The 12,410-nt window shown below is 52.2% G+C and overlaps 1 protein-coding gene across 1 annotated transcript; it reads right to left on the reverse strand.

Annotated features, from left to right (window-relative positions):
• Positions 1-679: 679 nt before the first annotated feature.
• Positions 680-3,656, reverse strand: slitrk2 (SLIT and NTRK-like family, member 2). Its single transcript, XM_079249992.1, has one exon. It carries the CDS (start codon positions 3,651-3,653, stop codon positions 972-974), a length of 2,682 nt encoding a protein of 893 aa, XP_079106118.1. The 5' UTR covers positions 3,654-3,656; the 3' UTR covers positions 680-971.
• Positions 3,657-12,410: the final 8,754 nt, after the last annotated feature.

Below are 12,410 nucleotides of genomic sequence, written 5' to 3' on the forward strand. Positions count from 1 at the left end.
GGAAGGAAGAAGCTCCTGAACGGCTTCTCTCAGAGACCGTCCTCCATTTTCTGTCCACGGGGTCGTCCCACCGCCGCTAGCAGCTATGCTGATGTCCGTTCTACGTTAAAGGCGCGGAAGCTAAAATAAATCCACATTCTCCAACCCCACCCCGCTCAGTCACCCAGCCCCCCCCTCCCGGTTGGTGTGCATGCCGAGGCAGGATGCGGCCCTATGTCCGAGGCTCTGACATCCATCTCACACATCCAGAAACAATCACACAGAGACTCAACAGACTTCAGGACCACATCAGGATCTTGACAAAGTGCTTAAGTGAAAATTTAATGGCGCCATGTTCCCGCTCGGTATTGCTCCCTGCAGCAGAGCGTGTTTTACATTACAACACCGCCCTTCCTCCAACAGCTTATTGTCACAGCCAGCTTCTTTTTTCCCCATTTTTCATTTTAAACAAAGAAATGTTCTACTTCACATAAAAGTTTGTTAAAATACATCACTTACAAACGAAACCAGAGCAAATAAAATACATTTCCATTCTGCAGAGCATTGCTGAGAAAATAGTCGAGTGCAAAGGCACTTTCTGGAGAAGGATGGAAATATTTGCCGTTTGCTGGGTTTTTTCTGGTTGAACACTCATCATTTATCTGTGAAGCCTAAATATATACAGAAAGTCTGTCCTCTGCAGAGTAATGATTCCATCTGTTTGACAGGGTCTCCTTACAGTCCTGCACATCAAGTCTGTTAGATTTCATCTGTTCAAAAAGAGAAGAAATAATTTACATCTGAGAAAAAATAGAACTGCATAATAATATACCTCTTATATTCCTTTTATACATCCTAGCAATGAAAACAAAAGAGAGAAGAAAGGGAAGAGAGGGAAAGATTGCAGGAAGCTTCTCTTCAGTCCGGACTGAACACAGATAGATACTATAGATATACGCAGTTACAGGATGTGTATGGTCACTCTGGCTATCTTACAGTTGGCTCATGGCAGTCTGTTTCTCCAGAACCTCCAGGTAGTCCGGTTCTGGTTTTAGTTTCCCAGGAAGCAGCAGTGCAGGGTGCTCCTTGTTTCTGGAAGAATGTTCCGGCCCAAAGTATTTCCTGGGTGTCCCATACAATGCGCTTTTGTTCAATCTGTCCGGATTGTTGACGTGCCGCCGGGCCGTCGCCGCCTCATAAGGGGGCACGATGCAGGGTCTCTTAGGCAACGTGCAAAAGTTGTAGGTGAAAGGGGGGACGCCTGCCACTCTGGGAAGCTCCTTGTTGGGCCTCTCCCCCAAGTTCTGATACAGCATCTCAGGAAGCTCAGGGGTGGTTGGAGATTTCTGCATGAAATCCACCGCGCTGATTGTGTAGGCCCCCGGACTGCGGCTAAGGACATCGTCCTTCTTTCCATCCAGAGGCCCAAAGCTAAGCTCTGTCAGGTTGCGGTAAAACGCCACCTGTTCGCCATCCTTCTGCATGTAGATGGGGTTTTGACACATGGAGCCCACCGGTGGGGGAATGTAGTTATAAACGTGACTCTCAGAGCTTTTGTCATGAGTGGGTTCAGGGGTGTAAGAGCCATATTGCACCTGGTAAGAGTTGAGATCCAGGTTGTTGGCGCCAGTGGGGACATGCTCCACCCCTTTACGCCTTTTCAGAACAAAAACAAAGAGACCTGCGCCGAAGCAGACGGACAGGATGAAAACCACCAGGAGGCCCAGGATCAGGACGGAGAGTGGGACGTCAGGGTGCAGCTCCGGCGTGTGGACGTGTGACTCTGTGGGGCTTGCTGGGCTAAACGAGGAGGAAGAGGAGGAAGAGGAGGAAGAGGAGGAGGAAGGGGTTGTGGCCTCAGTGGCAGGAATGATTAATGTGGGGGTTTTGGTAGGAGGAGTTTGCTGGGGTGGGGGTACCTCGCTGGGCTCGGGGCAGATGGCCTCATTGCGCAGCGAGCGCAGTAGGCGACCGGCATGCTTGGATGGTGAATCGCAGGTGATCTCATTGACCACCACGCTGGTGCTGGACAACTCCATCCAGTTCTTAAGGGCCACAATGTGGCAGGTACAGTCCCAGGGGTTCTCCTGCAGATCAATCTGGATGAAGGCCGACAGCTGGTCCAGAACCCCCTGAACCGGGAGGTGTGAGAAGTGGTTGTTCCTCAGATTGAGGCGCGTCAGCATGGTGCCGCTGAATACGTTGTTGGGCAGCGATCGCAGCAGGTTGTTGTTCAGGAACAGCAGCTGCAGGTTGTGCAGAGAGTTAAATGTTTGTGGGAAAATGTCTTTTATAATATTGTATTCCAAATACAGGTACTGGAGCGACTGCAGCCCAGCGAACAGAGACTGGGACAGGGACTCGATGTAGTTCCCGTTCAGATACAACCGTCGGAGGTTTGTCAGGTTCTCAAATGCGCCCTCCTGAATGACGGCTATCCGGTTGTTTCCTAAGTGGAGCAGCTCCAGCGAGCTGTACTCGGTCAGGTCGGGTCTGTAGATCACCTGCAGGTAGTTTCCGGTGAGGTGGAGCTTCTTTGGGTAGGACGGTTTGGGGTTCAGCTCACTGATATTGTGCAGCTTTCGCTCCTGGCAGTTGATGTTGAGGCCACTGTCCGGGTTCTGGGACGTGCAGACGCACACACTGGGACACAGCATGGGGACGGGGGAGCGGGTCTGGTAGACCATTATAGGCCCAAAGACATGTCTGTCCTTGGAGATGCGAGGGGTGGGCCGGTAGCGCATTTTGGGTGGCCGGGAAGCTTTGGGAGCGCGGGTGGGGGTGATGACAGCAGGGTGGTAGGTGGGTTGCAGGGAGCCCTGGAAGTGGGTGTCAGAGGGTGGGTGGATGCGCTCCCCAGCATTTCTACGGGGACACAGGTCCTGCTTTATGAGCTGAGTGATGTCTTTGCCATGCAACCTGAACGGTGTCTCACACACTATGTCCCCCACAAAGACGGAGATGGTGTCCAGCCAGGATTTGAGGGGAATCAGGTCGCAGGTGCAGTTCCAGGGGTTCTCCTCCAGCTGGATCTCCATGATGCCTCCGATGTGCTCCAGAACCCCCGCGAAAGGCAGCATCTTCAGACGGTTGCCACGTAAATCCAGGTGTGTGAGGAGCACAAAGCGGAAGATGTTGGGCGGCAGAGACAACAGCAGGTTGTCGTTGAGGATCAGCACTTTCAGCTTGTTCAGCTTACTGAACGCGCCCGGCTCGATGGCGCTGATGTAATTATAGTCTGCCTGCAGATACTCCAGACTCTCCAGGCCCGCAAACGTGTCCTCTTTAATCACCTCCAGGTTGTTGTTGTTCAGATGGAGCCGCTTCAGGAAGCGGAGGCCGTTAAAGGCGCCGGTCCGGACCTCCTGCAGGCCGTTGTTCCCCAGGTGCAGAGACGTGACATTGCCATAGTTCACAAACTCGTTGGCGCTGATCCGTGACAGGAAGTTCCCGTTCAGGAAGAGCTGGGAGATCTTATTGGGAGGCGCCTGGAACTGGCTGACGGTGGTGAATCCTTTATTCTCACAGTTGATGTTCAGGATGTTCTCGCGCTCCTCGCAGGCGCAGCGCGCCTTGCAGATGTCTTTGAAAGCTGAAGTTTTGCGGCTCTGCGTTTGGGATGGTGACAGGCTGGTGGCCGTGAGGACGCTCAGAAAGAGGACGCCGCTCAGCATCTTTACAGCCAGGAAGTCTCACCGAGGTCTCGATCCAGCATCTAACCTCGCAGCCGGAGCCTCGACGGAGAGAAACATAAGAGTCAAATAAAAGGGTGTGAGTCCTGGCGGTGGGGAGGGGGCAGCGAGAGAGGAAAGAGCACGCACACACATAAACACACTCACACACTAACGAGCACTCAGGCGCGCGAGAACAGGCGCACCGCCGGTATTTGGCGTTAAAATGGGATCATGACGCGCAGGGATTGCGCAAATCTCTCCTCTGACCTTCCCTTTGATCCTCCAAACCAAGAAAAACAATAAAAATGAAGAAATAAATATTTCCGGGAAGGGAAAAGAGAAAAAAAAAAAAAAGATTCCAGCGCCAATCAGAGGAGATGCAGCGGAGCCCCGTTCCCCTCCAGCTGCAGTCAAACGCTGCTGCTCATCCTGCAGCCTGGCCACGCAGAATCCCGCCTCGCCACGCAGAATCCCGCCTCTTTTCAGTCCAGTAGAGAGAAAAAAACACATCAACACAAAACGACTCTATGAAAATATCCGGGCATCAGGCGCCTTTCCCGGCCGCCTCCCGCCGAGCAGAGGGGAGAGGTGAAGTCAAGTCTGGAGGAGAGCTGGTGGAGGGGGATGACAAGCGGAGAGCGCGCGGGTGGAGACGTAAATTCCCGGAGCTGAGGCATAACTACAGCGCGCGCCGTCCGTCCTCCTCCGCTCCGCTCCGCACAATGAGAGCAGCGCGGCGCGTCCGCCGCTGCTGCCCGGATGCGCGTGTGCGAGCGCGTGAATGTGTGTGAGAGAGGGAGAACAGGGGCCCTTACGTCACCACACTTTCAACACAAGCACGCACACGCACGAGGCTCCTGAGAACAATCAGCGGAGCTTTTCTGTCACATGGACTCAAACTGAGCAGTTTCACTTCAGCTGCAGGTCCAGCAGGAAACTCGTCCTCCTCGTCCTCCTCCTCCTCCTCGTCGTCCTCCTCGTCCTCCTCCTCCTCCTCCTCCTCCTCGTCCTCCTCCTCCTCCTCCTCCTCGTCCTCCTCCTCCTCCTCCTCGTCCTCCTCCTCCTCCTCCTCCTCCTCCTCCTCGTCGTCCTCCTCGTCCTCCTCCTCCTCCTCCTCCTCCTCGTCCTCCTCCTCCTCCTCCTCCTCGTCCTCCTCGTCCTCCTCCTCCTCCTCGTCGTCCTCCTCGTCCTCCTCCTCCTCCTCCTCCTCCTCGTCCTCCTCCTCCTCCTCCTCCTCGTCCTCCTCCTCCTCCTCCTCGTCCTCCTCCTCCTCCTCCTCCTCCTCGTCGTCCTCCTCCTCCTCCTCCTCCTCGTCCTCCTCCTCCTCGTCCTCCTCCTCGTCCTCCTCCTCCTCCTCGTCCTCCTCCTCGTCGTCCTCCTCCTCCTCCTGAACTCTGGCGTGTTCCCGCCGCCACCAGGAGGCAGGAAAGGCCAGAGTCCAGTTTTTCAGGGTTTATCTGCTCCCGCAGCATGTTGTTGTCAGAAGGAGGCTGAAAAGTCGGCCTGGTTTCTGGAGCCAAACATCTCAGATAAAAGGCTTCAGGTGGAGGAGTGGTTAGCACTGTGGCCTCGCAGGTCGCTGGTTCGAGCATCGGCTTGGGGGCTCTGTCGGTGGTCTTTCTGTGTGCAGTTCTCTGGCTCCTCCCACCATCCAGACAAACATGTTCCCTCTAATGGACCGGCGACCTGTCCAGGTGTTCCTGTTAAAATGTACCTGTCCAGGTGTTCCTGTCCAGGCGTTCCTGTCCAGGCGTTCCTGTCCAGGTGTTCCTGTTATGGTGTACCTGTCCAGGTGTTCTTGTCCAGATGTTCCTGTCCAGATGTTCCTGTCCAGGTTTTCCTGTCCAGATGTTCCTGTCCAGGTGTTCCTGATCCGGTGTACCTGTCCAGGTTTTCCTGTCCGGGTGTTCCTGTGCAGGTGTTCCTGTTCAGGTGTACCTGTTCTGATATACCTTTCCAGGTGTTCCTGTTAAAGTGTACCTGTCCAGGTGTTCCTGTTAAAGTGTACCTGTCCAGGTGTTCCTGTCTAGGTGTTCCTGTTCTGGCGTTCCTGTCCAGGTGTTCCTGATCCAGGTGTTCCTGATCCAGTGTACCTGTCCAGGTGTTCCTGTTCAGGTGTACCTGTCCAGGTGTTCCTGTCAAAGTGTTCCTGTTCTGGTGTTCCTGTCCAAATGTTCCTGTCCAGACGTTCCTGTCCAGGTGGTCCTGATCCAGTGTACCTGTCCAGGTGTTCCTGTTCAGGTGTACCTGTCCAGGTGTTCCTGTTAAAGTGTACCTGTTCTGGTGTTCCTGTCCAGGTTTACCTGTCCAGGTGTTCCCGTCCAGGTTTTCCGGATCCAGTGTACCTGTCCAGGTGTTCCTGTCCAGATGTTCCTGTCCAGGTGTTTTGGATCCAGTGTACCTGTCCAGGTGTTCCTGTCCAAGTGTACCTGTCCAGGTGTTCCTGTTCAGGTGTACCTGTCCAGGTGTTCCTGTCCGGGTGTTCCTGTGCAGGTGTTCCTGTTAAAGTGTACCTGTCCAGGTGTTCCTGTCTAGGTGTTCCTGTTCTGGCGTTCCTGTTCTGGCGTTCCTGATCCAGGTGTTCCTGTTCAGGTGTTCCTGTTAAAGTGTTCCTGTCCAGGTTTACCTGTCCAGGTGTTCCCGTCCAGGTTTTCCGGATCCAGTGTACCTGTCCAGGTGTTCCTGTCCAGGTGTTCCTGTCCAGATGTTCCTGTCCAGGTGTTTTGGATCCAGTGTACCTGTCCAGGTGTTCCTGTCCAAGTGTACCTGTCCAGGTGTTCCTGTTCAGGTGTTCCTGTCCAGGTGTTCCTGTCCAAATGTTTCTTTCCAGAAAGAAAAACATCCTGAATGATGTTTAAACGTCTGCTGCAGCAGTCGGCAACCTGCGGCTCTAGAGCCGCATGCGGCTCTCTAGCGCCGCCCTAGTGGCTCCCTGGAGCTTTTTCAAAAATGTTTTTTAAAAAAATGGAAAAAGATATATATTTTTGTTTTGATCTGGTTCTGTAGGAGGACAAACATGACACAAACATTCTTAACGTTTTCCAATGCTGTGAAAATGTGTGGAATAAATATCAAATTTCAACATTTCTGTCAAGGAAGAAGTGCATCATAGCCTGCGACACACGTAGTCTATCTCTCAGCAGGGCGGGATGCCAGGCAGGTGGCGTTGTAAACAAACCGGGGCTGTGTGATGGGACATGGATCCCAAAGGGAAAAAGAGAAAAATAACCGAGGAGAACAGAGTATTCAACGTTTCTTGGACCGAATCATTTGCATTCATTGCCAATGCGGAAGGATTGCCTGAATGTTTGCTCTGTAGCGAGAAGTTGTCAAATAACAAAAAGAGTCATGTGGAAAGACATTTCCAGGGAAAGCATGCTACATTTGCAGCCAGTACCCTGTTGGGAGTGACACAAAAAGTGTGATTGCATTATTTCTGGAGAAATTAGAGAAGCACAAAAATAGATTTAAGTGGATTGCATCTCCAAACTCCACTACTGCTGCAAGTTTTGTTGCAACCCGGGAGATAATAAAGCGTAGAAAACCGTTCACAGATGGTGACTACATGAAGGAGTCAGTCATCAGCATATCAGGACACGTATTTCCAGACTTCAGAAACAAAACCGAGATAATATCAAAGACATGCCCCTCTCCGCTAAGACAGTGAAGGAAAGGACCATTAAAATGGCGGCAACATCACCGATCAGCAAATCAAGGACATTAATTCATCACAAGTTACATCTTACATGTTGAGAAGCTGACCAGTGATGTCCGACAACTGAAGTCACATTAAACGGGTAAGAACATCATCCTTCATAGACACAGACTGAGTAACAAAGTGGATGTTTTTATAAATGATTTGTGATTATTGTCAGTATATATCTGGAATGACACTTGGTAATGGTGCTCAGGTCGGAGGATAGCTGCGTTGGTTGCGTGTCTAAAGAGAAGAGGATGCTGCTGTGTTTTACCCTCGCACTGACTTGCTTGGCATAAATCAAACTGTATTCATTTGATTTATTGGTTTATATTTTATAAATGCAGGCTGCGTTTTATTGCGCTCTGTTTGTTGCCCAGATAAGGGGCGCGTTATGCACGTTCCATTTTGTTGGTTTTTTTTTTCGAATCTTCAAAATAAAAATGACATAAAAAAATTGGATTTCTTTATTGCATTCTTTTTAATTTCATCGACGAAACATAACTCATCAATATAGTAATGAAGTTAAACATGAGGCGGCATCGTACAACAGAGTCGTCACGTGGTGCGTCATTCTCTACAGGATGCGCTGCAGGGAAAATAAACATTTTATCATTAAGGCTCATTATGTATTTGTAGCCAACTTAGTCATTTTGATAGTCGGCTAATATAGCTAATATAGATACATAAAGCATGTGTTGCCTTCATGATAAGACTTATATTAGGCTTTTAATTTTTTGCAGCTCCGGACATATTTGTTTTGTTCTTTTGGTCTAATATGGCTCTTTCAACATTTTGGGTTGCCGACCCCTGGTCTGCTGGAACCAGATGGAAGAAAAACAGCAGTAAGAACTCAGGAGCAGGTTTCATAGTGACAGTAAGAACATTTCCACATGAACCACGTGGCTGAACAGCTGTGGAGCCAGAACAAGACGTGATGAGTCCAGATCCAAATAGTTCCATATTCATGATGTGGTCTGAAGAGTCCAGATGGATCCTGTTCCACACTCCTGTTCCGGAGTCTTGTTCCAGAGTCCTGTTCCGCAGTCCTGTTCCAGAATCCTGTTCCAGAGTCCTGTTCCGCAGTCTGGTTCCAGAGTCCTGTTCCAGAGTCCTGTTCCGCAGTCCTGTTCCAGAGTCCTGTTCCAGAATCCTGTTCCAGAGTCCTGTTCCGCAGTCTGGTTCCAGAGTCCTGTTCCAGAGTCCTGTTCCGCAGTCCTGTTCCAGAATCCTGTTCCAGAGTCCTGTTCCGCAGTCTGGTTCCAGAGTCCTGTTCCAGAGTCCTGTTCCGCAGTCCTGTTCCAGAGTCCTGTTCCAGAATCCTGTTCCAGAGTCCTGTTCCGCAGTCTGGTTCCAGAGTCCTGTTCCAGAGTCCTGTTCCGCAGTCCTGTTCCAGAATCCTGTTCCAGAGTCCTGTTCCGCAGTCCTGTTCCGCAGTCTGGTTCCAGAATCCTGTTCCAGAGTCCTGTTCCAGAGTCCTGTTCCAGAATCCTGTTCCAGAGTCCTGTTCCGCAGTCCTGTTCCAGAATCCTGTTCCAGAGTGCTGTTCCGCAGTCCTGTTCCAGAATCCTGTTCCAGAGTCCTGTTCCAGAGTCCTGTTCCGCAGTCCTGTTCCGCAGTCCTGTTCCGCAGTCTGGTTCCAGAATCCTGTTCCAGAGTCCTGTTCCGCAGTCCTGTTCCGCAGTCCTGTTCCAGAATCCTGTTCCAGAGTCCTGTTCCGCGGTCCTGTTCCGCAGTCTGGTTCCAGAGTCCTGTTCCGCAGTCCTGTTCCAGAATCCTGTTCCAGAGTCCTGTTCCGCATTCCTGTTCCAGAATCCTGTTCCAGAGTCCTGTTCCACATTCCTGTTCCAGAATCCTGTTCCGCAGTCCTGTTCCAGAATCCTGTTCCAGAGTCCTGTTCCGCAGTCTGGTTCCAGAGTCCTGTTCCGCAGTCCTGTTCCAGAATCCTGTTCCAGAGTCCTGTTCCGCAGTCTGGTTCCTGAGTCCTGTTCCGCAGTCCTGTTCCAGAATCCTGTTCCAGAGTCCTGTTCCGCAGTCTGGTTCCAGAGTCCTGTTCCGCAGTCCTGTTCCGCAGTCCTGTTCCGCAGTCTGGTTCCAGAGTCCTGTTCCAGAGTCCTGTTCCGCATTCCTGTTCCAGAATCCTGTTCCAGAGTCCTGTTCCGCATTCCTGTTCCAGAGTCCTGTTCCGCAGTCTGGTTCCAGAGTCCTGTTCCGCAGTCCTGTTCCAGAGTCCTGTTCCGCAGTCCTGTTCCAGAATCCTGTTCCAGAGTCCTGTTCCGCAGTCCTGTTCCGCAGTCTGGTTCCAGAGTCCTGTTCCGCAGTCCTGTTCCAGAATCCTGTTCCAGAGTCCTGTTCCGCATTCCTGTTCCACATTCCTGTTCCGCATTCCTGTTCCAGAATCCTGTTCCGCAGTCCTGTTCCAGAATCCTGTTCCGCAGTCCTGTTCCAGAGTCCTGTTCCGCAGTCCTGTTCCAGAATCCTGTTCCGCAGTCCTGTTCCAGAATCCTGTTCCGCAGTCTGGTTCCAGAGTCCTGTTCCGCAGTCCTGTTCCAGAATCCTGTTCCAGAGTCCTGTTCCGCATTCCTGTTCCACATTCCTGTTCCGCAGTCCTGTTCCAGAGTCCTGTTCCGCAGTCCTGTTCCAGAGTCCTGTTCCGCAGTCCTGTTCCAGAATCCTGTTCCAGAGTCCTGTTCCGCAGTCCTGTTCCGCAGTCTGGTTCCAGAGTCCTGTTCCGCAGTCCTGTTCCAGAATCCTGTTCCAGAGTCCTGTTCCGCATTCCTGTTCCACATTCCTGTTCCGCATTCCTGTTCCAGAATCCTGTTCCGCAGTCCTGTTCCAGAATCCTGTTCCGCAGTCCTGTTCCAGAATCCTGTTCCGCAGTCTGGTTCCAGAGTCCTGTTCCGCAGTCCTGTTCCAGAATCCTGTTCCAGAGTCCTGTTCCGCATTCCTGTTCCAGAGTCCTGTTCCGCAGTCCTGTTCCGCAGTCTGGTTCCAGAGTCCTGTTCCGCAGTCCTGTTCCAGAATCCTGTTCCAGAGTCCTGTTCCGCATTCCTGTTCCAGAATCCTGTTCCGCAGTCCTGTTCCGGAGTCCTGTTCCGCATTCCTGTTCCAGAATCCTGTTCCAGAGTCCTGTTCCAGAGTCCTGTTCCGCAGTCCTGTTCCAGAATCCTGTTCCAGAGTCCTGTTCCGCAGTCCTGTTCCGCAGTCCTGTTCCGCAGTCTGGTTCCAGAGTCCTGTTCCAGAGTCCTGTTCCGCAGTCCTGTTCCAGAATCCTGTTCCAGAGTCCTGTTCCGCATTCCTGTTCCAGAGTCCTGTTCCGCATTCCTGTTCCAGAATCCTGTTCCGCAGTCCTGTTCCAGAGTCCTGTTCCGCATTCCTGTTCCACAATCCTGTTTCAGAGTCCTGTTCCAGAGTCCTGTTCCGCAGTCCTTTTCCAGAATCCTGTTCCAGAGTCCTGTTCCGCAGTCCTGTTCCGCAGTCTGGTTCCAGAGTCCTGTTCCAGAGTCCTGTTCCGCATTCCTGTTCCAGAATCCTGTTCCAGAGTCCTGTTCCGCATTCCTGTTCCAGAATCCTGTTCCAGAGTCCTGTTCCGCATTCCTGTTCCAGAATCCTGTTCCGCAGTCCTGTTCCAGAGTCCTGTTCCGCATTCCTGTTCCAGAATCCTGTTCCAGAATCCTGTTCCGCAGTCCTGTTCCAGAATCCTGTTCCAGAGTCCTGTTCCGCAGTCCTGTTCCAGAATCCTGTTCCAGAGTCCTGTTCCGCAGTCCTGTTCCAGAATCCTGTTCCAGAGTCCTGTTCCGCAGTCCTGTTCCGCAGTCTGGTTCCAGAGTCCTGTTCCAGAGTCCTGTTCCAGAGTCCTGTTCCGCAGTCCTGTTCCAGAATCCTGTTCCAGAGTCCTGTTCCGCATTCCTGTTCCAGAACCCTGATCCAGAGTCCAGTTCCAGAGTCCTGTTCCGCAGTCCTGTTCCAGAGTCTTGTTCCGCAGTCCTGTTCCAGAATCCTGTTCCAGAGTCCTGTTCCAGAGTCCTGTTCCGCAGTCCTGTTCCAGAATCCTGTTCCAGAGTCCTGTTCCAGAGTCCTGTTCCAGAGTCCTGTTCCAGAATCCTGTTCCGCAGTCCTGTTCCAGAATCCTGTTCCAGAGTCCAGTTCCAGAATCCTGTTCCAGAGTCCAGTTCCGCAGTCCTGTTCCAGAGTCCTGTTCCGCAGTCCTGTTCCAGAGTCCTGTTCCGCAGTCCTGTTCCAGAATCCTGTTCCAGAGTCCAGTTCCAGAGTCCTGTTCCGCAGTCCTGTTCCAGAGTCTTGTTCCGCAGTCCTGTTCCGCAATCCTGTTCCAGAGTCCAGTTCCAGAGTCCTGTTCCGCAGTCTGGTTCCAGAGTCCTGTTCCAGAATCCTGTTCCGCATTCCTGTTCCAGAATCCTGTTCCAGAGTCCAGTTCCAGAGTCCTGTTCCGCAGTCTGGTTCCAGAGTCCTGTTCCGCAGTCCTGTTCCAGAGTCCTGTTCCGCAGTCCTGTTCCAGAATCCTGTTCCGCAGTCCGGTTCCAGAGTCCTGTTCCGCAGTCTGGTTCCAGAGTCCTGTTCCGCAGTCCTGTTCCAGAGTCCTGTTCCAGAGTCCAGTTCCAGAGTCCTGTTCCGCAGTCCTGTTCCAGAGTCCTGTTCCAGAGTCCAGTTCCAGAGTCCTGTTCCAGAGTCCAGTTCCAGAGTCCTGTTCCAGAGTCCTGTTCCAGAGTCCTGTTCCGCAGTCTGGTTCCAGAGTCCTGTTCCAGAGTCCAGTTCCAGAGTCCTGTTCCAGAGTCCTGTTCCAGAGTCCTGTTCCGCAGTCTGGTTCCAGAGTCCTTTTCTGGAATCTTGTTCTGGACTCCTTTTCCAGAGTCCTGTTCCGGACTACTGTTCTGGACTCCATGGGAATGATGGTTTCGGAAACGCTGGAATCGGCCTATATGTGCTTCCTTGCTCTCTGACAGATGAAGTTTGTGTCGGTGTGAAGAACGTGGAGCAGCCGTGAGGCGAGCTGAGAGCCATGAACGCAGAAGTACCTGCCGATATGAAGCCGCAACCTTTCC

Source organism: Telmatherina bonti (genome assembly GCF_933228915.1).
Source record: "Telmatherina bonti genome assembly, chromosome: 12".
Classification (NCBI taxonomy): domain Eukaryota; kingdom Metazoa; phylum Chordata; class Actinopteri; order Atheriniformes; family Telmatherinidae; genus Telmatherina; species Telmatherina bonti.

What these genes read in the sequence shown, in the direction of transcription:
- slitrk2 (XM_079249992.1), bottom strand. Translation starts at nt 3,653, where the DNA reads ATGCTGAGCGGCGTCCTCTTTCTGAGCGTCCTCACGGCCACCAGCCTG.